The sequence below is a fragment of the Akebia trifoliata genome, chromosome 3 (genome assembly GCF_017979445.1).
Source record: "Akebia trifoliata isolate Shusen 1 chromosome 3, ASM1797944v1, whole genome shotgun sequence".
Classification (NCBI taxonomy): domain Eukaryota; kingdom Viridiplantae; phylum Streptophyta; class Magnoliopsida; order Ranunculales; family Lardizabalaceae; genus Akebia; species Akebia trifoliata.
Genome location: NC_141377.1, coordinates 54296354 through 54320388, shown reverse-complemented (window position 1 = coordinate 54320388; position 24035 = coordinate 54296354). Strand labels below are relative to the sequence as shown.

Genomic DNA, 24035 nt, shown 5'->3' with positions numbered 1-24035 from the left:
AATATAGAAGGTGTTAATCACCCCATCCTTTCCACCAAAGGTAACCTTGAAACTTAGCCAATCTTTTGAAAAACTTAAGAGAGTAAGAAAAATATATGAAAGTGCATGTTAGAGGTAGTGTGTGCCATAAGTGAAAATATTCTCTTAGAAAAGGGTTTTAATGTTAATGTGACATTAGGAACATCATATAAAAAATGATGACTTATATAATCTATATTATTTTTTCATGAGTATGAATGTTGGTTTGAACTTTTTAGAGAGACTACATGATGAAGTTCCCTTAATGCCATAACCTTAATGCATGTATGCAAGGCTAGAAACTTAGTGTTTCAACCCCAACAAGAGGGTGACACATTTCTTCATCATGGTCAAGCATAAGTGAGTGGGTGCATGGTGTACAATATGATGCATGAGATATGTAAGGGAAAGAAGACTTCAACCCCCACCATTTCGGCCGAATTAAAGTCCAACTTACCGAAAGTGGGAGAAAATATGCATTACATATTAGAAGATTTCTAAAAATATAAAATAAACAGAGGGTTAGAAGTAGAAGATGCAAGTATTTGAAAATGAAAACCTAATCTAACCCACATTGTCCCTTGATGTTCTTGAATGAACTTGAGTTTTGAGAGATGAATTTGAGGTTGAGTATTTTAGTTGAGGGTAGATAGCTAGAAAAGTTGTGAGTTTTTGGTTGAAGGTTGAAAAATGGGTGAAAGTTTTTGAGTTGAAGATTGATTTGAGAAAGAGTTAAAGATATGGAATAGGGATGTTGGTAGAGTTTTAGGTTGAAAGATGAGGGTTTGAGAGTATGAATTGCTAATAGGAAATGTGACTATTTATAAAGTTTTGGATAACTTTTGGGGATAAAGTGGTTCAACCCTAAAAAGAAAGATAATGGATATAAAGTTTAGGTTAATTTTTTTTGAATTTTTTATTTTTATGAGGGTAAATGTGAAATTTGTGAGAAGAAATCCTAAAAGTACATTTGGTCTTTAATATTCTGGTAAATAAATATATGAGAATAAAAATATTTTTAGGAGGGTGAGTAGAGGAATGACATGTGTAAAGGTGAAGTGGTAGGTAAAAAATAGACATTGATTCATTTGTAAATAACTCATAAAGCAAAAGTGAATGTATATTTTTGAAATGTATTAATTGGAAAGTAGTTGGAGAAGTGACATGTGTAAAGGTGAAGTGGTAGGTAAAAAGTAGACATTGGTTCATTTATAAATAACTTATAAAGCATGGGCAGATGTATATTTTTTGAAATTGACTAATGGGAGAGCTCCATGTATATACTTGAAGATTTCCACCTTTTAGGGGTAGGATTGGAAATTCTCCCAACTTTAGGGATTTTTACCAAATACCAAAGTGTTTTTTTAGTTTGATTATACTTTTTGATAAAGGTATTCTTGGGTTTTTACAAGGGAGTTGACTCTCTAATTAGTTTAAAACATTGGGCATTGGAGCTTATGGGAGACCACCATGTATCCTCTTTCGTGAGGTGGTGTAAGACCATGGACTTAGAATTGGTTTGGTATGGACTTAGAATAGACTTGACTTTGAATTTTATTTTTGGGTATGTGTTATGGGCTTAGGATAGTTTAAGTTTGAATATTTAGATTAGGCTTGAATATGGACTTGGTATTACGTTAGGATATGGATAATGGATTAGTTAATAGAGAGTAAGTTTGGATTACGGAGCAGGTATGAAATTGGGTCGATCCATGGAAGTGGGTATGAAATTGGATTGGATCAGATCAGGGAAGTGAGTATAAAATTAGATTGTATTAGGGACAAGGTTTGAGCATGCTGAACAATATGAGATGATGCATGATTGGAGTGTTGAAAGGCTTTAAGCTCTTAATTGAAATCAGTTTGAGAAATTTTGGATTTTTCTAATAGGTTCATGTAAATTGGAGTGTCTACAAGGATTTTTGAATTACCATTTCAACTTCAAGCTCTAATTACTGAAACATTGTAGATACTTCTTAGAAATCCTTCAAGAACAAGATTAAGTTATTCATCCAAAACGTGAATACACTTAATTGTATGACTTCCAACTTGACTTGAGTAAGTTAACATTGAATAATTGGTCCAGAGACTTTTGAATCGTAGTCATATAGTGATCAATTGCTGAAATCTTGTCGATTTTTTGGAAAAAAATTTCAATTTTATCTAAAATGTGTAGTGGATAGAATCTGGTTGAAGAGTAAGTTTTGAGCATATGAAAAAGTCCAACTAAATCATGATTGTCGATTAAATCATGATTTTTTTTTTAAATTAAGAATTTTTTTTTTAATCATGGATTATTATTATTTTTAGTATTTTTTAAGTATTATTTTCCATTTAATAAATAAAATAAATTTAGTCAATGCTGGAGAAACGTTGAAATTCACATCGATTCTCACATTGCTTATGTGGAGGTGCATGCATAGCCATAGATGCTTTTCACTCGTATCTCAATGAAAAGCATTTATGGTTCCATACATACATCCACATCAGCAATGTGAGAATCGATGTCAATTTTAATGTTATTTCAGGATTTTTCTTTTAATTTATATCCGATGTTTTCCCCAACTTCATCTACTTTTTTCCGAATCTTTTATTGTCACTATTGTTTTGAGAAGAAAATCAAAAGTGCTTTTACGGTTGAAAGTTATGTTACCTGATTCGTGGATTCACTTAGTTCGAGTTCGGGTTTGCGGTTCATCACTCGAGAATGAACCCGGTTCGTAGGGGTGTTAATGGTTCGATTCCTAAGGAACCTAGAACCATAACCATGATATTTAATTCGGTTTCGGTTATTGTCGGTTCTTGGTCCGGTTCCAAAATAAATGGAATCGGGACCAAAAATCATTGGTTTCGATTCTCAAGAATCGAATGAGAAACAAAGTGTTTCAAATCATTATTAAAAAAAATTCGTTTAAAAAATTAACATATTGTCAACAAAATTATTACCTTAGTTATAATTTATTATACAAAAAATACAAATTAATGATTTTTTCAAAAATAAAAATTTATCTTTGTTAAAAGTAATAAATTTTTTGAAGAGTAGTCTTGCTATAAGATCCAATTAATAATTTATATGAAAAATTGAAGAATTTTATATAAGATATATTATTTTGAAATAAAAAAATATTATGGAAAAAAATGACAAAATAAATCGGTTCAGGGTACTTGTGGGTACCCATTGGATAGAATCTAATGGTTCCGATTCTTATCGGTTCCATTCCATTTTAGGCCTGGCTCTAATCGATTCCAATAAAAAGGGATTTAGAATTGGGATTTTCGATTTTGGTTTCGATTCGATTTCGGTTACATGAGTACCCATTGACACCCCTACTAGATAGAGATGATGGCATTTGAAGATTGACGTAACGAGTAAAGTAAAAAAGAGATTGAAAGTGACAATTTTTAGGTAAAATCAAGTTTCTTTTATTTAAAATATGAGGGTATTTGATCATTTTTTAGTAGTCTATTAATAAGGATCAAGGTCAAAGGGCATGTTCAATTTAAAATGTTAGGGTGATATGCAAATATTATCAACTTGTAGAGGATGATTTAAAAAGTGTAAAAAAAAAAAAAGTACAATACAGTTAGCAAGATTCGCTACAATTCACGAACCCGCAACGAACCGTACCGTGAATTGGTTCAATTCGATCCGGTTTGTGGTTCGACACTTGCATAACGAGTTGAGTAACGCTGGTTTAAAGATTAGGTATATGGTCACTTTGTTTATTAGAAAAGTAAGGGGGGCATTCACGGTTAACCTAAGAGTTTAGGTTATGAACAATGAAGGGTTGCACTCATCGATTTGTTGAATCTGCAATGGCTCCTCAAGATAAAAACCTACGTGCGTGTGCCAGGGTGGGTGGGTGGGTGTGTGTGTGAGAAATGCCAAATGGACGATGTTTTTGGCCAACGCCCCAGATCTCTTATGACGTGTTGGCTCATAGCCCAACAAACATTTAACATGTGGAGCAATATTAACATCAGCAATAGTCGGCCATCATATTTACTTTTTTAGATTTAGATTTTAAAATTTAAAAAGGGTCATTGGGCCTACATTGACTATCAAATTGACAATCCAACAACACAGCCTTTAGATTTCATTAAATATTCATATTCAAAAAAAGGAAATAAAATTCGGCCACCAAGCACCCAAATTTAAAAATAAAATTCAATGACAAAAAATAACTATTTTTTTAAAGTTCATATAATTTTGTCCTCTACAACTCTATTACATCGAATCATGTTTTTGAATGTCACAAGGTGATCAAATCAGAAAGTTTGTTTTTTTTTCCTTCGGGTAGGAGAGAGAAAAGGGCGTTGGCAAAAAACAACGGCCATTTAGCACCACTAATTATGGGGTCGAGGGAGAAGGCCGCCGAAACTAGATTGAAAAGCTTTAGAACATTATTTTTTTCTTCATGCTTATGTTTCAGGTGAGTCACATCTATCTCATGACAACCCCTAAAGATATGACGTATTGAACTGGGATATTTGGATTTTCTGGGCAAAATATATATATATATAGGATGGCATGCAGAGATCCTAAAGAGGGTCAAAGACTATGCAAAACATTTTTTTAATGTATGGGTTAGAAGTTTTGGAATGGACTGCAATATGTGAAAACTGAAAATTTTGACACGAAAATTTAATGGGCCAAAAGCTCACAAATTTTAGAAAGTGAATTTTTATGGCTTATGGCCGTTGAAAATTTTGATGATCCCCAATTCGACGGTTTAGAGCCATCAAATTCCTCCCATCCTCCATTAATTTAATGATTTTGATCCATCGAAAAAAAAAAATTTGAAAATGAAAATTTTGACGCTTAGGTTCGTCAAATTTTATGAAATTCGACAGGCTAGGGCTATCAAATATATGCATTTTTCATGTTATGCTGATTTTTTGCGAGGATGATCTCTATGGTAAGGAGATCATCCTTAAAAAATCAGCCCATTATGAAACTTCTAACCTCATCAAAAGTGATTTTTAAAAATCAGACGATCCATGATTCTTGAACTTGTAAACTAGGGTTAGAAGTTTCAAATAAGTTGATTTCTGACGAGGATGATCTCTTCACCACAGAGATCATCCTCACAAAAAATCAGCCCATTCTGAAACTTCTAACCCCTATTTTCGAAAATGTTTGACTCTCTTAAGGGCCTCCGAATGCCACCCATATGTATATGTTTGTAATTATAATCCTCTTCAAAAAATTTATTTATTATTATAATAAAATTGTAATATAATTTTTATTAATAATAATAATATTACTTTTTTTTTTTTTTAATTATTTTAAATTTTGTTGATAATTATAATTTTGTTATTCTCATTACTATAATAAAATAGTAATATATGTATTATTATTATTTTTTCACATTATTATAATAATATATAAATAAAAAATTTGAAGAAAAAAAATAAGATGAGAACGAGGGTTGCCAACTTTCACCTCTTAGGTTGAACAGTGATATACTTCAATTTTAAGAAGTTGGAGAGTTAGTGAGTTTACAATCCCATGAGATGAGCTTTCGAAACACACAATCTTTAGCAACTTGTAAGTGTTCAACTTTCCCTCTTATGAAACACATTCCTTGTTGTTTTATTGTCTTAAAATATAATTGTTAATTAAATAGAATTTTATTATTTTAGGATTCTTTCTATTTATCAATTTAGAAAGCTTAATTAATTTAGAAATCTATTTTCCAATCAAAGCCTACATATAGTGTAGAATGTAATTCGATATTAGAATGGATCATAGGATCAAGGATGCTACCATTAATAGGAACAAGTTATCAATATCTCAATTTACTTGATATTAATTACTTATTTTTATTTAAATTTAAAGAATTAAAATATAAATTAATTAATTATTTTATTTTACGGCAGAATACTCATGCTAGTATCGTGATTAAGGATAGTCCTTTTCAATTTCTTACTCCTACTCCTACTCCTACTCCTAGAAGGTTTATTTAAGGGTGAGTCTCTCTGTAGAGTGAGCTTTAATAATTCTTCCCTCGCTATTCTTTCTATTTTCACACGGTCAAACTCAGATTAAACAACAATGGCGGATTGGTCAAATTTTCCTGATGAGTTGTTGGTGGAGATATTAAACCGGCTTACCATCAATGCAGATTATATTCGGTTTCACGCTGTCTGTCGTCATTGGCGATCTGCTGCTTTATTACCAAAGATAAAGAGATTTCCTCATCATCAGTTATCATGCCAACTTCCATGGTTGATGCTACCCTACAAAGACGAAAACAGCACACTTCGTGGCTTTTTCAATCCATCTAACAATAAGGTTCATTGGCTAGAGTTACCCGAGGCTCATGACAAACGCTGCTGCGGATCCTCCCAAGGATGGTTGGTTTTTGTGGAAGAGAGTCCAGTGATTTCGTTACTGAATCCTCTTACAAGGGCTGAAATCCAGCTCCCGCCCGTGACAGCAATTCCAAACATATTGGATTTCCGGGTTATGGAAATTGGTAAAGAGTATATTAATCTGGCTTGTCATGGTGGAATCAGTGTCCTTAGCCTAAAAGAGGTGAAGTCCTTTTACATGAGGAAGGTCATCTTGTCCAAAAATCCTACTCTCGACGATTGTCTTGCGATGTCAATATTTGGAGATCAGGAGAGATTGGCCTTTTGTAGAGTAGGAGATAAGAAGTGGACTGTAATAAAAGAGGACCACCGCTCCTATGACGACATCATATATTATAATGGGCAATTCTATGCTGTTGATTGCCATGGAGAAGTTGTGTTTTGTGATATTACGGGTCGTTCTCCAAAAGTAATTACAATCACTCCACGGGAAAATAATTTGTGTTGTCAATTGGACAAGAAATTTTTAGTGGAATTCTCGGGTGAGCTATTGCTCATCTATAGGCACAAAGTATATCCTATTGTTAAATATGAGGATTGTGAGGAAGTTGAATTCTATGAAACATTATTCTTCAAAGTTTTCAAGCTAAATCAGAATCAAAGTGGGTCAATATGAAAAGCTTAGGTGATTACATGTTGTTCTTGGGTGATAATTGTTCTCTATCTCTTTGTGCCAACGACTTTCCCGGAGCTAAAGCTAATTGCATCTACTTTACTGACGATAATCTGGAGGCTTATTTATACACAGCAGAGGGTCGTGATCTAGGCATGTTCAACTTGGAGGACGAAAGTGGACGACAATTTCCAAGTCCCGGTCATGATCTAGGCATGTTCAACTTGGAGGACGAAAGCGTACAACGATTTCCATGCTCCATGGACAAGTCTAGGTTCATTGTCGAACCACCCATGTGGTTCACCCCATCACTATATTAAGTAATATTTATTTTTTATGGGTAATGGTTCGGTTCATCAAAAGAATTAGAGGCATTGTTTAATTTTTACCATCTCTGGACCTCTTAAAAGAGAGACATACAGTAAAATAAAATAAAATAAAAGAAAATAAGTCACAGTATAACCATGGATGTGGGGAAGGCAAATTGGTGCATGGTCTGCTCTTATCCTGGGAAAACACAAATCTCAATTTATGACATTGCTTAAAAAGCAATCTCATTACTAGAAGAAAATAATTAGTCCTTTAGACCAAGTCTTAACTTTATTTATTTATTTATTAACATGTTGGACACCCCCAAATTCCAAATATATGTACTTGTTGAGCCCAGAACACCCCAATTTCACAGCATATAATACCAAAACATGATAGAAGTTTGAAAAACATAAAGTACATGATAGAAGTCGAACAGATCACACACTATGTGAAAACTGGAAAATATGACGGGAAAATTCCACGGGTGAAGGCTCATGAATTTTGGCAGCCCAAGTCTATTAAAAAATTTTATGTTCCACAATGACAGCCCAAGTCTATTAAAAAATTTTACGTTCCCCAAATTTGACAGCTTAGAGTCGTTGAATTTCTCACATCCTCCATTAATTTGATCTTTTCAATTTGTCGAAAGAAAAAAATTTAACGCCTTGGTCCATCAAATATGGACTTTTTCACATTGTGACATCCTTTACGATTTTAGGTGTAGATTATCTATTTAACTTACGCAAATCCAAGGAAACAACATAAAGCAAGCAAGAGGAAAAACCCCCCAAAACTGAAGCTCAAGCTCAATTTTCTCATAAGAGAAAAAAAGAAAGACAGACCTCATCTTTGGAAGACTGGAATGAAATTCGGTCACAAAGAGGCAAAAAATGAAAATGTGACATTGTTAACCTTTTTTTTATACCTGAAAGAGTCCTTACATGAGTAGCAGGTGTTCCATGAAGTTGTGACCCAATCCCCACTTTTGTTGGTCCTGAACTGGATCATTTTATATTTCTTTTGGTTGTTTGAAAGTGCACTACAAATATTTGATTTTCTACTCTGACTCACAATCTAGAACGGTGTTTCCTATAGGAACATTTGCTTTTTTTCACTATGGGTAGGAGAGAAAAAGAGGCGTCTGGGGCGTTGGCCAAAAACAACGTCCATTCTGAGGCCCTAAAGAGGGTCAAACACTATGCAAAACATTTTTTCAATGTATAGGTTAGAAGTTTTGGAATGGGCTGCAATATGTGAAAACTGAAAATTTTGACAAGAAAATTTGATGGGCCAAAGCCCAAAAATTTTAGAAAGTAAATTTTGACGGCTTATGGCCATTGAAAATTTTGATGATCCCCAATTCAACGGTTTAGAGTCATCAAATTTCTCCCATCCTCCATTAATTTAACGGTTTCGGTCCATCAAAAAAAAAATTGACAATGAAAATTTTGACACTTGGGTCCGTCTTTATGAAATTCGACAGTCTTGGGCTGTCAAACATAGGCATTTTTTACGTTGTGCTGATTTTTTGTGAGGATGATCTCTATGGTAAGGAGATCATCCTCATAAAAAATCAGCCCATTATGAAACTTCTAACCTCATCAAAAGTGATTTATAAAAATTAGACGGTCCACGATTCTTCAACTTCTAAACTAGGGTTAGAAGTTTCAAAATGAGCTGATTTCTGGTGAAGATGATCTTTTCATCACAGAGATCATCCTCACAAAAAATCAGCCAATTCTGAAACTTATAACCCTTATTTTCAAAAATATTTGGCTCTCTTTAGGGCCGCCGAACACCACCCATATATATAAGTTTGTAATTATAATCCTCTTCAAAAAATTTATTTATTATTATAATAAAATCGTAATATAAGTTTTATTAATAATGATAAGAATAATATTAATATTATTATTAATTATTTTTAATTTTATTATTATTATTATTTTTCTCATTATTATAATAAAATAGTAATATATGAATTATTATTATTTTCACATTATTATAATAATAAATAAAAATTTTGGAGAAAAAAAATAAGATGAGAACGAGAGGTTGCCAACTTTCACCTCTTAGGGTGAAAGGTGAAATACATCAATTTTAAGAAGTTAGAGAGTTTGTAAGTTTACAATCCCATGAGATGAGCTTTCCAAACACAATATTTAGCAACTTGCAAGTCTTCAACTTTCCCTCTTATGAAACACACTCCTTGTTGTTTTATTGTCTTAAAATGTAATTGTTAATTAGATAGAATTTTATTATTTTAGGATTCTTTCTATATATCAATTTAGAAAGTTTAATTAATTTAGAAATCTATTTTCCAATCAAAGTCTTCGTATAGTGTAGAATGCAATTCGATATTAGAAAGGATCATAGGATAAAGGATGCTACCATTAATAGGAACAAGTTATCAATATCTCAATTTACTTGATATTAACTACTTATTTTTATTTAAATTTAAAGAATTAAAATATAAATTAATTAATTATTTTATTTTACGGCAGAATACTCATGCTAGTATCGTGATTAAGGATAGTCCTTTTCAATTTCTTACTCCTACTCCTACTCCTACTCCTAGAAGGTTTATTTAAGGGTGAGTCTCTCTGTAGAGTGAGCTTTAATAATTCTTCCCTCTCTATTCTTTATATTTTCACACGTTCAAACTCATATTAAACAACAATGGCGGATTGGTCAAATTTTCCAGAGGATCTGTTGGTGGAGATATTAAACCGGCTTACCATCAATGCAGATTATATTCGGTTTCCCGCTGTCTGTCGTCATTGGCAATCTGCTGCTTTATTACCAAAGATAAAGAGATTTCCTCATCATCAGTTATCATGCCAACTTCCATGGTTGATGCTACCCTACAAAGACGAAATCAGCACACTTCGTGGCTTTTTCAATCCATCTAACAATAAGGTTCATTGGCTAGAGTTACCCGAGGCTCGTGACAAACGCTGCTGCGGATCCTCCCAAGGATGGTTGGTTTTTGTGGAAGAGAGTCCAGTGATTTCGTTACTGAATCCTCTTACAAGGGCCGAAATCCAGCTCCCGCCCGTGACAGCAATTCCAAACATATTGGATTTCCGGGTTATGGAAATTGGTAAAGAGTATATTAATCTGGCTTGTCATGGTGGAATCAGTGTCCTTAGCCTAAAAGAGGTGAAGTCCTTTTACATGAGGAAGGTCATCTTGTCCAAAAATCCTACTCTCGACGATTGTCTTGCGATGTCAATATTTGGAGATCAGGAGAGATTGGCCTTTTGTAGAGTAGGAGATAAGAAGTGGACTGTAATAAAAGAGGACCACCGCTCCTATGACGACATCATATATTATAATGGGCAATTCTATGCTGTTGATTGCCATGGAGAAGTTGTTGTTTGTGATATTACGGGTCGTTCTCCAAAAGTAATTACAATCACTCCACGGGAAAATAATTTGTGTTGTCAATTGGACAAGAAATTTTTAGTGGAATTCTCGGGTGAGCTATTGCTCATCTATAGGCACAAAGTATATCCTATTGTTAAATATGAGGATTGTGAGGAAGTTGAATTCTATGAAACATTATTCTTCAAAGTTTTCAAGCTAAATCAGAATCAAAAGTGGGTCAATATGAAAAGCTTAGGTGATTACATGTTGTTCTTGGGTGATAATTGTTCTCTATCTCTTTGTGCCAACGACTTTCCCGGAGCTAAAGCTAATTGCATCTACTTTACTGACGATAATCTGGAGGCTTGCGTGGCTTATTTATACAACTTGGAGGACAAAAGTGGACAACGATTTCCAAGCCCCGGTCATGATCTAGGCATGTTCAACTTGGAGGACGAAAGTGTACAACGATTTCCATGCCCTGTGGACAAGTTTAGGTTAATTGTCGAACCACCCATGTGGGTCACCCCATCACTATATTAAGTAATATTTATTTGGTTGTCTCCACCAAAACACCTGCTATTCTAAATTTTATGATGCATGGAGATCCATTTTACTTTGATTCATTTAATTATATATAAAGTAGTGTTTCCTTCTTGTTTACCCCATTTTTTTCGGGTGTAGAATTTATGGGCAATGGTTCGGTTCATCAAAAGAATTAGAGGCATTGTTTAATTTGTACCATCTCTGGACCTCTTAAAAGAGAGACATACAGTAAAAATATAAAAAAATTGAAGAAAAAATAAAAGAAAACAAGTCACAGTATAACCATGGATGTGGGGAAGGCAAATTGGTGCATGGTCTGCTCTTAACCTGAGAAAACACAAATCTCAATTTATGACATTGCTTAATAAGCAATCTCATTACTAGAAGAAAATAATTAGTCCTTTAGACCAAGTCGTAACTTTATTTACTAACATGTTGGACACCCCGAAATTCCAAATATATGTACTTGTTGAGCCCAGAACACCCCAATTTCACAGCATTTAATACCAAAACATGATAGAAGTTAGAAAAACATAAAATACCATAACATGATAGAAGTTGAACAGATCACACACTATGTGAAAACTGGAAAATATGACATGAAAATTCCACGGGTGAAGGCCCATGAATTTTGACGGCCCAAGTCTATTGAAATTTTTTATGTTCCCCAAATTCGACAGTTTAGAGTCGTTGAATTTCTCTCATCCTCCATTAATTTGACGTTTTCAATTTGTCGAAAGAAAAAAATTTGACGCCTTGGTCTGTTAAATATGGACTTTTTCACATTGTGACATCCTTTACGATTTTAGGTGTAGATTATCTATTTAACTTACACAAATCCAAGGAAACAACATAAAGCAAGCAAGAGGAAAAACCCCCTAAAACTGAAGCTCAAGCTCAATTTCCTCATAAAAGAAAAAAAAGAAAGACAGATCTCAACCTTGGAAGACTGGAATGAAATTCGGTCACGAAGAGGCATAAAATGAAAATGTGACACTGTTAACCTTTTTTTTTAAGGTGTTCCATGAAGTTGTGACCCAATCCCAACTTTTGTTGGTCCTGAAATGGATCATTTTATATTTCTTTTGGTTGTTTGAAAAGTGCACTACAAATATTTGACTTTCTACACCTACTCTTGATCTAGAACGGTGTCCCATTCCTATAGGAACATACTGTGTCTACTTTGGGCAGGTTTTCGTTGGATATTAATCAAATCGGACTGTTTGCCATATATAAAATGGCTTGGTTATTAGTCCGCCGATCCTGTTTTATAGGAAGAGTCCAACTTTGACACGGCCTCCTAGTTACAAGACACGTGGGGTTTAGAATTTATTTCACGCACGAACCAAACATTTTTCAATGCATGGGCTAGAAGTTTCAAGGGATGAATTTTTTTGTGAGGATGATCTCTATGGGGAGGAGATCATCTCCAACCCCATCAAAATTGGTTTACAAAAATAGGCTGATTTTTTTATGGGGATATAAGTTTCAGAATAGGCTGACTTTTGTGATGATGATTTTCTCATCACAGAGATCATCCTAAAAAAAAATCTGTCATTTTGAAACTTCTAACTCTTGAAAAATGTTTGGCTCTATTTAGGGTCTCTAAACACTTCCTAAGGACAATGTAAAGCCTTGATGGAGTGTCTCATTTGGGCGATGTGCACTGCCATAGAGCCCCAAATGACACCTCCACCCTTCATAATTAGTTTGAAAAATCAATTTTTTTTTCTTGTTCTAGTGACTTGTTAAGAATAACTCATGAGAAAATACATGATCCCAACAGTATAAACATGAAATTCCGATGGTTGGGATTTATATGTATCCCTATAAAGCATATCCCAAATAACATGTATCTCGAGGATAATTCTTAATCATAGGATTTTATGTTTATAAGGGTTGGATAATGTGTTTTCTCATGAGTAATTCTTCATATGCGGTGTTGTAAAGACCATTGTGTCAATAGTTGTCCCTGTATATAGGGTCCGGTTCCAATGGTCGGAATTTGTATGTGTCTTAATAACACACATCTCGGTCATCCAAACAAAAAATACTAGTCGATTTCATGTTTATCCAGTCGGACGATCATGAGGGATCATGTGACAATGCTCATTTGATAATTGAATTGTCAACCATTTGTCATATATGGGTTAGAAGTTTTGGATTAGGCTGATTTTTTGTTTGGATGATCTCTACCGAACTTCTAACCCACCGAAAGGAAGTCCACTATAAAATTAAAGGCCCATGATAGTTAGCGTGTCACTTAATTGATTGCTTATTAAACTTTGACCTAATACAACAATTATAAGAGCGTATATTAGAGAGTTGGGTTTGGATGGAAGATCTTCAATCTTTCCTAACCAATTAAAAATTGGATGCTTTCACATATATTTGGGACTGATTAGTTGCACAACGGACTGACTGCACTCCAACTTAACATTTTTCTTTATTAACATCATATCTCTACTTGAAAGAATTTTACACCACTACTAAAGATAAAGAACCAATCATTTGAGGAAACTCCTACAAACTCTACACCAAACCTATCATTAACACAAGCTCCTATAAATTTTTACCCTATTTGTAGAACATGAAGTTTTGAAAACTTAATCTAGAGTTTATGAAGCTTTAGTGTTGTTGTTCGACTCTGATTTTCAAGATGAGAAAAAATAGTGCAACATTTTAGATTTTGAAGTGCAAGTATATAACAGTGGTGGTCAAGTGGTTTTTTTTAAAAAGTGATGGAGTGCAACCAGTATCGATATTTAAATCCTGTGACACTTATGTAAACTGCCTTAAATACACAAATTTTTTATTAAAATAAAATACCACCAAAATTAATCAAATTAACACGTTAAAATATATAGAACATTGGCATATATCTATTAAGTGCTGTTAGAAAAACACAGATAATTTACATAATAACTGCAGTTATCATTAAATGTTGTTGGCAAAGCAAATTCATTGTCGAATGTTACTTATAGTCGCCATTAATACGAAATCGTGATTTTTTTTTTATAAAAAACCACCATGATTTGTTGACAATTTTCCAATAAAAATCAATGAATATATATGTCATTAATGAGAGTACATTTTGAAAAACCACCATGATTTTTGTGTATTTGACTCTTGCGTTTTTAGTAATGTTAGGTGGAAAAATCAAATCTAATCTTTAATAATAATAATAAATTTATAAAAGACAAATGAGTAAGTATATAACCATATAATAAAATGTTTTATCACGGACATTGATGACTTTCTCCACTTCCGGAATATTTGAGATGCCTCGTTATACTTTCATACTCCTATACATGAACGATTGGCATGATCTCTATTTTTAGAAAAAATTTAATACACGTGGCGTCATGCCATTAGACAACTACCTTAGCACGGAAATTTTCTGACAGCAAATTCGTACTCTTTTTCGAACACCGCTTCAAAAATTGAAGCGGAAGCCGGTCAAAGGAGGAGGCCGAGTTTAATGTAAACTCCTAGCATAATAAAACTCTAGAGAAGCTCTCAGGAGCCAACACGTCATCAAAGATCGAAGTTGCTGTTTACTTCAACTTCTTTAAATTGACACGTCATCAGTTCCTACACATTTCGAATAGTTTCTGATACAGGAACTCGCATCAAAGTCGTTCTTTCAAAGAGAAAAAATTAGTTAAAAATAAAAGTGAGATTTAGAAGAAGTAGAAAGTCGATCTCTCTTTCTCACACCGTAACAGAAAACCCGATCTTGTTCTTCTAAAATTAGGATTTATTTTTCTTCGATCGATCTCTAGGGTTTTTTTTTTCTATCGATCTGCAACAATGGCGAGAGGTGGGAGACATTCTCGGAATATGAGCAAGAGATTGTCTTCGTTTACACTCGTTCTCGCTATGCTTCTCATGCTCTCGTTCGTTCTCTTGATGCTTCTCGCTCTAGGAATTCTCTCACTTCCGATCTCATCCGAAGATTCTCCAAAAGCGAACGATCTCAGTTCTTTCGTGCATAAATCTGCAGAGAGGTATGTTGTAGCATCGAATTTGGTCTTTTATGAACTGATCTGTCGGAATTTTGTGGCTGATTTGTTTTTTTTTTTTTTTAATGTTTCAGAGACGATGGTGTCGATGTGAGAGTAGAGCAATGGACGGAAATTCTTTCGTGGGAGCCTAGAGCCTTCGTTTATCATAATTTCCTGGTGAGATTTCGGTTTTGGATCGGGCTTGTAATTTTTATTGATATTTTTTTTTGGAAGAACCGATGACAGTTATGATTCATGTGTGATTGTGATCGTGTGTGACGATGAAGTCTAAAGATCTGAGTTTGTGAATTATTTTCTTGAGTATACGAGTTGTATAGAGCTGCAAAATATACAAATAATGAAATAAAGGCAACAAATGTAGAGTGATTTGGCATAATTTATGATTAGAAAATTTGAGTTTAAAGTATTGTTATATGTTGTTTTAGTGCTGTTTATATGAGTTTAAAGTATATCAATTTATTTGAATACATTCTTTGTATAATTTATTCTTGAAATGCATTGAAGTACTAACTAGTTTCCCTTAAATTATAAAATAAATTGTACCAAAATACCGGCATATTGGGTTTGTAAGGGGCATCAAATACTGAAACATAATCATATCTTTGTTACATAGCTGCTAACGCCTGATAATAATAATAAGCTGTTTTAAATAAAATATCAAGAAAACAAAGTAAAGGAAAGGAAAGAAAAAAAAAACATATTTTTCTCCATATGAAATAAATCTATCTTTTTTCTTAAGTTTTTCTCTCTATTGAAGTTACCCCATCCCTATTTTTATATACTTTCAGTGGTCATTTAAGATATAAAAATGCATCTTCATGAGGCTAGAGCCTAGAGGCTCAGCCTCATTCTTTAGACCATTGGTGGCCCTCCCCTCACTCCATCCCTCAACATTTAAATTGTTTTTCCCAAGCCAATAAAGAAAATATTTTGATAGTTTAAATAGGTCTTGCATATGGGTAGTTACCTAGTATGGATAATTATTGGATTTCCCTTTTAGGCGATGTGATAGATCAACACTCAATGTTGTATCTCAGCTAGTGTTGCTTTATCTCTCATTTTTTGGATGGTTGACTAAGAACTATGTTTTTTTCTATATGGGTGGTTACTTCGTATGGATAATTATTGGACTTCCTTTTATTTCATGTGATATATTGACACTTATTGCCACATCTCAGACTTGCATTACATTATCTCCCATATTTTTTTTAAATGTTTGACTAAGAACTATGTTTTGCACATTTATCAAAACGAAGCTTTTTCGAGGATATCTACCTATTAGTGTAAAGGAACTTTAATCATGTTTTTGTTTCCTTTAAAAACAACTAATAGAGATCAGGTAGACTGAATTATATCTCTACCATAATGCAGTGGTTATGTGTCCACTTCCATCTCCATACGTCCATCTGGATGCATTTACTTTGTGTCTCACACTGTGTGTTTATTCGTTTGTTCTTTGTAGAGAGGGGATATGGTACCTGTTTTTCATTTTTTTTTTCTGTGATTTTACGTACAAGTTCAGGATAAATTAACGAGAGTCTAGAATCACAAAATATTGTTTGTGCTACTTTCTGAGCAGTCTAAGGATGAATGCGAGTACTTGATTAATCTTGCCAAGCCTCATATGGAAAAGTCAACAGTTGTTGATAGCACGACTGGTCGGAGCAAAGACAGCAGGTTTGCAATCTCTATCTCTATTACACTTTTGGTCAAATGTGAGAAGGATTTTATTCTCTCCCCCTCCCCCTCTTTTTTCCTGTAATTTTCATGAAAAGAAAAGGGAGCCATGCATTTAATATGGTGCTCAGCATGCACTTTTTTGCTCTGTAGGGTTCGTACAAGCTCTGGAACATTTTTACCGAGAGGAAGGGATAAGATCATCAGAACCATAGAGAAAAGAATTGCAGATTTCACCTTCATACCTGCAGGTATGTGGTTACGAAAATATTTTTCTGAAGTTTTTAGAGTTTAGTGGTTGGTGCTTTTTCTTATTCTTTTCATTTTGGTTTATTGCGTCCTGCCCTTTCTTATAATGTTTTTGATATTTATGAAATCCGCTTTTAATGATAAAGAGAATGGCACTTACGGGAAGATCTAGTACGGAGCTGTCAAAAAATAGCAGCTAATAGATACCTGGATTGAGGATTAGCATTAAAGCTATAAGGAATGGAACTTTTAACTGATCTAAACAGAATCACTATGGCCGTACTTCCTCAAAGTCTTGAAGGGGAAACGAAAGAGATAGTCACTCAAGCCAGAGACGCTAATAGCTGTTAAGAAATAAGACTTTCAGCGCTATAATGATGTTATTAATTATAGCAATATAATTATGGCAATAAGCTTGTTTCAGGAATGGGAACATCAACATTAATAAGTAATAACTGCTTTCATAGTAGCCTTAGAGACATGTCATTATGGTCGTAAGGAAACACGCATTTGATTTTATTTTTACCAGTGTATCTTTGTTTGATCTTTAATCTGGCTTTTGCTAGGAATAGATTTGGATTGTTGTGATTGAAAATGTTTGTGGGATGTTGAATCATGACTTTTAGTTCTATAATTCAACTTTTAGAGAGTTTTGGTCTCCATCTTTTTGGTAAAACTTTACCAGGTATGGCTAGAACTTCAATTTTCTTGTGATCCCTTCAAGAGGACTTGTTGAGAGCATAGTCACCCAATCGGGGTTCGGGAATAAGTCGGCAAGGTAAAAATTCGAAAGAAACGAAAAAATTGGGAAACATTCGAAAAAAGATCGTCCTACAGTTAGGACCGTGTAATTTTCTTACTTAGTGTTGTTCTCATATTATATAATCAAATACCATGTTAATTTTCAAAGGGGTCTTTTTTGAGGATTTCATGTTTAGATGGGACTCCCTTTGTAATGTGCAAAGTCTTGGTGGTGTCTTGTACTCTTGCTCGGTCTCGTCAACCGCCTTTTATTAATGGATTTTTTTTACTTACCAAAAAAAAAAAACATCCATCTCCATTTGCATCCTCATTATCTCACACTTCATTGGTAAAATGATCACCATCATCTTTATCATGATCATCTTCTCTTACTAGTGCATCAAGGTAATCTTTTATTTTTTCCGATGTAATCACTAAGTTTGTGATTTAATCGTGAAGTTTGTAAAGGTCGAAACTTATTTAAAAAACCATGATTTGTAAAGGTTCAAACTTAATGAAAAAATCGTGATTAAATCATATGATTAAATCAGTGAAGGAAAATATTTTAAATAAGTCGCAGATTTTGGCAACTATGGCGGAGAGAGGGAAGCCCTCCACACCTTCTCAAGCTACCCATTTTACTTTAGGTTTGTTTTGGATGCTTAGACTTCATTTATGTGTATAGTTTTTCTTTTAATGGTCTGTTTCATAGTTTCTCTTTTATTCTGTGATCTACTATACTGATCTGCTATTTAACCAAATTACAATTTGCAGAGCATGGAGAAGGACTTCAAATTCTTCACTACGAAGTTGGACAGAAATACGAACCTCACTATGATTACTTCCTTGACGAATTTAACACTAAGAATGGAGGGCAGCGTATAGCTACCGTTCTGATGTATCTGTAAGAATCATACTCTCTCTACGACAAAGTAGATGTTATTACATCCAGTTTTGCTTTGGCTTGCTTGTTACAGAGACCAACTTTGACCCACCTCTTTTATCCTCTCCCCTTTTGATATTGTTGCAGCTCAGATGTTGAAGAAGGAGGAGAGACAATATTTCCCGCTGCTAAAGGAAATTTCAGTGCTGTACCATGGTGGAATGAGTTATCTGAATGCGGACAAAAAGGCCTCTCTGTTAAGCCAAAGATGGGTGATGCATTGCTGTTCTGGAGCATGAGGCCTGATGCTACTCTTGATCCATCAAGTTTGCATGGTAAGTTTAGTTCTCGGTAAATTAAAGCTTCTATTTCAGTTTTAATTCTGCATACACATTTTTCTTACTCTTGAGACAGATATTAAGTTGTTTTTCATAATTTATACTTACCAATTAACAGTTGAGCTGCATTTCTTTCTGCCTCAGGAGGATACCCTCCTTGGATCCCGGACCGGATCTCACAACGGTTTAGAACCTAGGGAGGATGTCCTTCTGAGGCGGAAGCCAACTTTTTCCTAAATTAGTTGTACATAGAACAACAGAAAGTTTCTTTAGTCATACAAAATGATTTAATTGTCTTAGTCTTATTCTCATTCTGGCTTTGTTCAGGTGGTTGCCCAGTAATTAAGGGGAATAAATGGTCATCTACAAAGTGGATGCATGTCAATGAATATAAGATCTAATCTACTACACAAGGTAAAGAAAATTTGTGGTAGACATTGCTGTTTATCATTATTTCCTACTAATTGATATTCCAGCTGTTTTTATTCAAATCTGATTAGTTGCTAAGACAAATAAAACTTTCACTTGGTCCAGTAAGAATTAATATATTTGGATGGATTAAGGTATGCGAGCAACATGATTTTTGTTGTTGTTGAGCTATTTCTTGTGGCGTTTGTCTTCATCCCTGCATTTGGTGTCCATCCATGCTTTACAATAAATCCCTTTATTGTTAAACTTGCTAGCATTAAATAATATTGTACTCCTAACATTGTTGATCCCTCAATCCACAATGATCAACGATGTTTGCTTGACTTAAGCAGAGTAATTTATGGTTGATTACAATGCATCATCAAGTTTTGAACACTGGATTTTGTGATCCACATTGGAATTTACTAGATTTGTTTTTGATGAATTACTAACTGGACATTTTGATTCAGATTATTTCTTTAAAAAATGGGGATTTTAAGTCATCCATGCCATATTTTGTGGGATTCTGAAAGTCTATTTAGTTTTGTATTCCAAGTCATTCCATTTCCATTCACCTTGGATTTCACTTTATTGGACATTGTATCCTTCTTACTAAAATACTGGTCTAGCATTTATAATTTAGTTCCATGCTTCTATTATCATGGTAATATAATATTCACTTCCCATTTTGGTGATTCATTTTACTTCTGGAGCACCGGAGTGTTGTATTATCAGTGATACATACTACAACAACAAAGCTTTATCCCAAAGATTTGAGGTCAGCTAAACGAAGCTTGTTCCTCCATTCTACTCTATCCAAAACTAGGTATTTTGTTTTTGAGAATGAGTTCAAAGCTCCAAGTTCTTTTAGGATCTTCCTCTCGCTCTTTTAGGATCTTCAACTTCAATATACCTTCTAACTGGTGCTGTAATCAGCCTTCGCTGAACATGCTCAAACCATCTCAACCAACTTTCTCTTAGTTTATTGCCTATGGAAGCTACTCCTACATTTTTCCAAATGTGTTTGTTTCTAGTTTTATCTTTCCCAGTCTTTCCACTCATCCATATAAGTATCTTCGTCTCTGCTACCTTCAATTTATTTAATATGATGCTTCTTGACTCAATTTTCATCTCCATAAAGCATAACTAGTCTTATTGTCTTCTTATAAAATTTTCATTTTGTTTGATTCATATATGTATGTTTCATAGTATTCTAAAAGAGTACCTCCACTTTAACCATCCAAGTATGATTTTATTGCAACATCTTTCTCAATCTTTCCATCCAAATAGACCCATGATAACGAAATTGTTCACCTCAAGGTATTTCTAGCCCATGAATTTTAACCAGATATTCTTCTTCTGGTGTCAATGCTAAATTTACACCATGTATTCAGTCTTAGTTTTGCTTATCCTAAATTTGCACCAGTTGTATGATCAATATGGGATATTAAAAATAGATAGGCCTTTTATTAGTCGCTCCTAAAAATTGATTGTGTGGTCGTATGTCATTTCCAAAAACTTTTGAGGAAATGGATCCATCATGTCTTTGCAACATCATGGTCATTGTATTTTCTGGTGTAGGACTCTTACCAAAAATATTAGGCGCCCTGCAATATGTATAGGTGCAAATTCTGTTAAAAGACACTCCATTTTCCAAAAAAATTCCATTCAAGTATTGAAAAAAATCTTATGTAAATATTTTGATTTTAACTATCATTTGTGTGGATGCACATGAATCTAAATATTGATAGAGAATGCCTCTCTGTATATTTAAAATGCATTCTTTTGGGTTCATGGGAATCACGGTGTTGCACTTTGTATACAACACTAGCACGCATATCTGTCTCTTTGTTACAAACAGTGCAAATGAATGAAACCACTTGGCGTCTGATAACCTGTACAGAGTGACCAATAGCCTTGAATGAGTGTTGAACTTCCAGCAAAATTGAGTTTCGAGTCTGCATTCTAGTCAAGGCTGCATTCTAAAAGCATGAGCTTTTTTTCTAACTGTCTTGAGGTCCAGTATGAGTATTTTTTTCACCCGAGATGAGCATCAAAGCATAATAAGTATGTTGACGCCTTGGAGCATATGGTTATGTGTTTTTTGTAGTTGAGAATATTGATTCAATTCTTCAAGAACTTATGAACATAGTACTTGACGATCTTTCTTATAAAGGAATAAATAAAGGGAGGGAACCCTTCAACCCCGAAAAAAAAAGTATGTTTTGACGCCTTTGAAAACATGGGTAAAAATTCATTTGCTCGTGACAAAATGCCCAAAGTGGATGTTTCACTCATCTCATACTGGAAATAGTCTCAGGAAATCCTTTTTCAGTCTGATGAAATATTTTCTTGTACTGCCGGAGTCATAGCGTGTCTTTCATGATGGTGATCCTCTTTCCTTGACCTTCATGGTGGCCAAAAGTTTTGACCCGTATGTCTTCCCTTTAACTAGTGACCGTGACAGCCTACTGGCAAGATTTCTTGGTTTCTTGCAAACAACATTTTTTATATATCTATTTAGATCATTTTACGGTACCTCAACCTATAATGTTTCTTATGCTTAATATTTTTCTTTTTCTTTTTCTTTTTTTCCTGTTTGGCAGGTTAGCTTTCTCACCAGGAGGAATCGTTGTGTTTTGTGTAACAGAAGTTGTTCAAATGTCAACCATGTAACATGTACAGCTCTGTACCTTCATGCCTTCAATTTAGATACAAAACTGTATCTTCCCTAACTAGGATTTAAGGTTGGTAGACAACCACCCTTCTCTGGAACAATAAAAACTCGTGTTCTCTTTGTTGGACGAGTAAATTTCATCGGAATTACTATTATTAGAAAAAGTTACGAAGTGGGTTGCTGATATATCGTTGTGGTAATCTGATACCCAACTGTAAAACCACATACCATTTTAGACGAAAATACATCAATTTGAGATTTTATACATTTTTCTTCGGTTCTCTTTATTATGATGCCAGTCTAGGGCTTGCTATCTTTACTATTTGTTTACAGTTATTTAATTCAGTTTACTTTGGACTTCACTGCTTCAGAAAATTAATTAGCTCAATTCATTATCATCATTAAAGCAAATTACTGTTTAAGTTAAAGGCCTATTTTCTCTTGCATTGTGATAATAACATGGGAAAAAAGTTGATTGAAATCTAATGGATAATGTGAACATATGTTATGGGCTCTGTTCCAGGTTTCCAAGCCTAGAAGAAGCAAAAGTTTTTTAGGGTTATCATGGGCTGGATCGACCCAGTAAACTGATCCAAGTAAAATGGTTTTTTTTTTTTTTTATATACTGGTTTTGGGTTTATATCTTACCTGTTTGGGTCTTGTTGAAGTTCAGATCGATTGGATTTAATGTTGTCTCCATATGATGGAGATGTGATTTTTTTTTTTTTTCTAAGTACTACAATTTTGGGACAGTAACTTTACTCACACATCTGAATCGTGACTTCTCGTAATAGAAAAAGTTTGATGTATGACCGGACTACTGAAAATAGAAAATATTCACCAATTGGATCTTAAAATTTACCACCCAAAAATTGGTTTATTTAGTTAATATTTCCTCTGTTTTAATTTTAATCTCGCGTTTCTTTTGTTTTAATCTTGAATGTTAATCTTGGGTATTAAACGCATCGATCAAATCAATTGGACGAGTTAACATGGAATCAAAAGGCTGCTGAGTGAGTTTTCAAGTTCAACTTCCAATCATAAAATTTGGCCAAGCTGATTGGTTTGATTCAATTCTAACTTCTTTTTTTATTTTCAGATTTAAGTTTGTGATTAAAGTTCAATGAGATTTTGTGGCTGCACATTTATTAATCAAAGATTTAACAAAAATAATTATTTTTTATATTTATATATATAAAAATATTTTCCATAATGTGGAATTGGAGTTGAATCAATTTTCGGAAGATCCAAACTTGTCCAAGTCGGAAAAGATTGGCCTTGAGTCAACCTAGACAAGTCAGGAGTCCTGAGAAGTTGGAAGATCAGCATAGATTGAAACTGAAATTTGAATGAAAATATGACGGATCTCTTGATTATAGAGCGATTTGTTGTTGCCAGTGATTTTCTCTATCGAAAGACCCCCCCAATCCATTGGGAAAGATAAAAAGCCCAAACTTGTGAAATCTTTTGATAGACCAAATTAAAACATCGATTCACTGATACATGATAAGCAGAGTTAAAAATCTGCCACGATACATCATACTTGCGCATCTAAATAGTAGTTCAAGATCAAAGCCTTCGTGGGAACCAATTCTATCATCTACCATAGTGTTCCCTAGGTCCACAGTCGAGACCTTCCGTTTCGTAATTTTGTTTATTACTTAACAAAATTTCTCAATTGCCAAAACAAAAATAAAACTAACAGGTAAGAATGAAATGTAACAACTAATTAACGGCTAAGTATGAAATGTAACAACTAATTTAACTGGAAGAAATATACAGCAAACACTAAAACAGA

General features: G+C 33.9%; 3 protein-coding genes across 3 annotated transcripts; all 3 read left to right on the top strand.

Annotated features, from left to right (window-relative positions):
- Positions 1-6076: 6076 nt before the first annotated feature.
- Positions 6077-7329, top strand: LOC147408023 (F-box protein At2g26160-like). The gene is made up of 2 exons (XM_086432650.1): positions 6077-6878; positions 6983-7329. Exons 1-2 carry the CDS (start codon positions 6077-6079, stop codon positions 7327-7329), a joined length of 1149 nt encoding a protein of 382 aa, XP_086288776.1.
- Positions 7330-10000: 2671 nt separating this feature from the next.
- Positions 10001-11233, top strand: LOC147408022 (F-box protein SKIP23-like). The gene has a single exon (XM_086432649.1). The coding sequence runs from the start codon at positions 10001-10003 to the stop codon at positions 11231-11233; it is 1233 nt and encodes a 410-aa protein (XP_086288775.1).
- A 3664-nt stretch (positions 11234-14897) lies between these two features.
- On the top strand, positions 14898-22524 carry LOC147408021 (putative prolyl 4-hydroxylase 3). Its single transcript, XM_086436852.1, has 8 exons — positions 14898-15246; positions 15336-15420; positions 16844-16941; positions 17095-17192; positions 18706-18835; positions 18962-19149; positions 19480-19566; positions 22167-22524. The coding sequence occupies exons 1-7, from the start codon at positions 15050-15052 to the stop codon at positions 19551-19553; spliced, it is 870 nt and encodes a 289-aa protein (XP_086292978.1). The 5' UTR covers positions 14898-15049; the 3' UTR covers positions 19554-19566; positions 22167-22524.
- The last annotated feature ends 1511 nt before the right edge of the window (positions 22525-24035 follow it).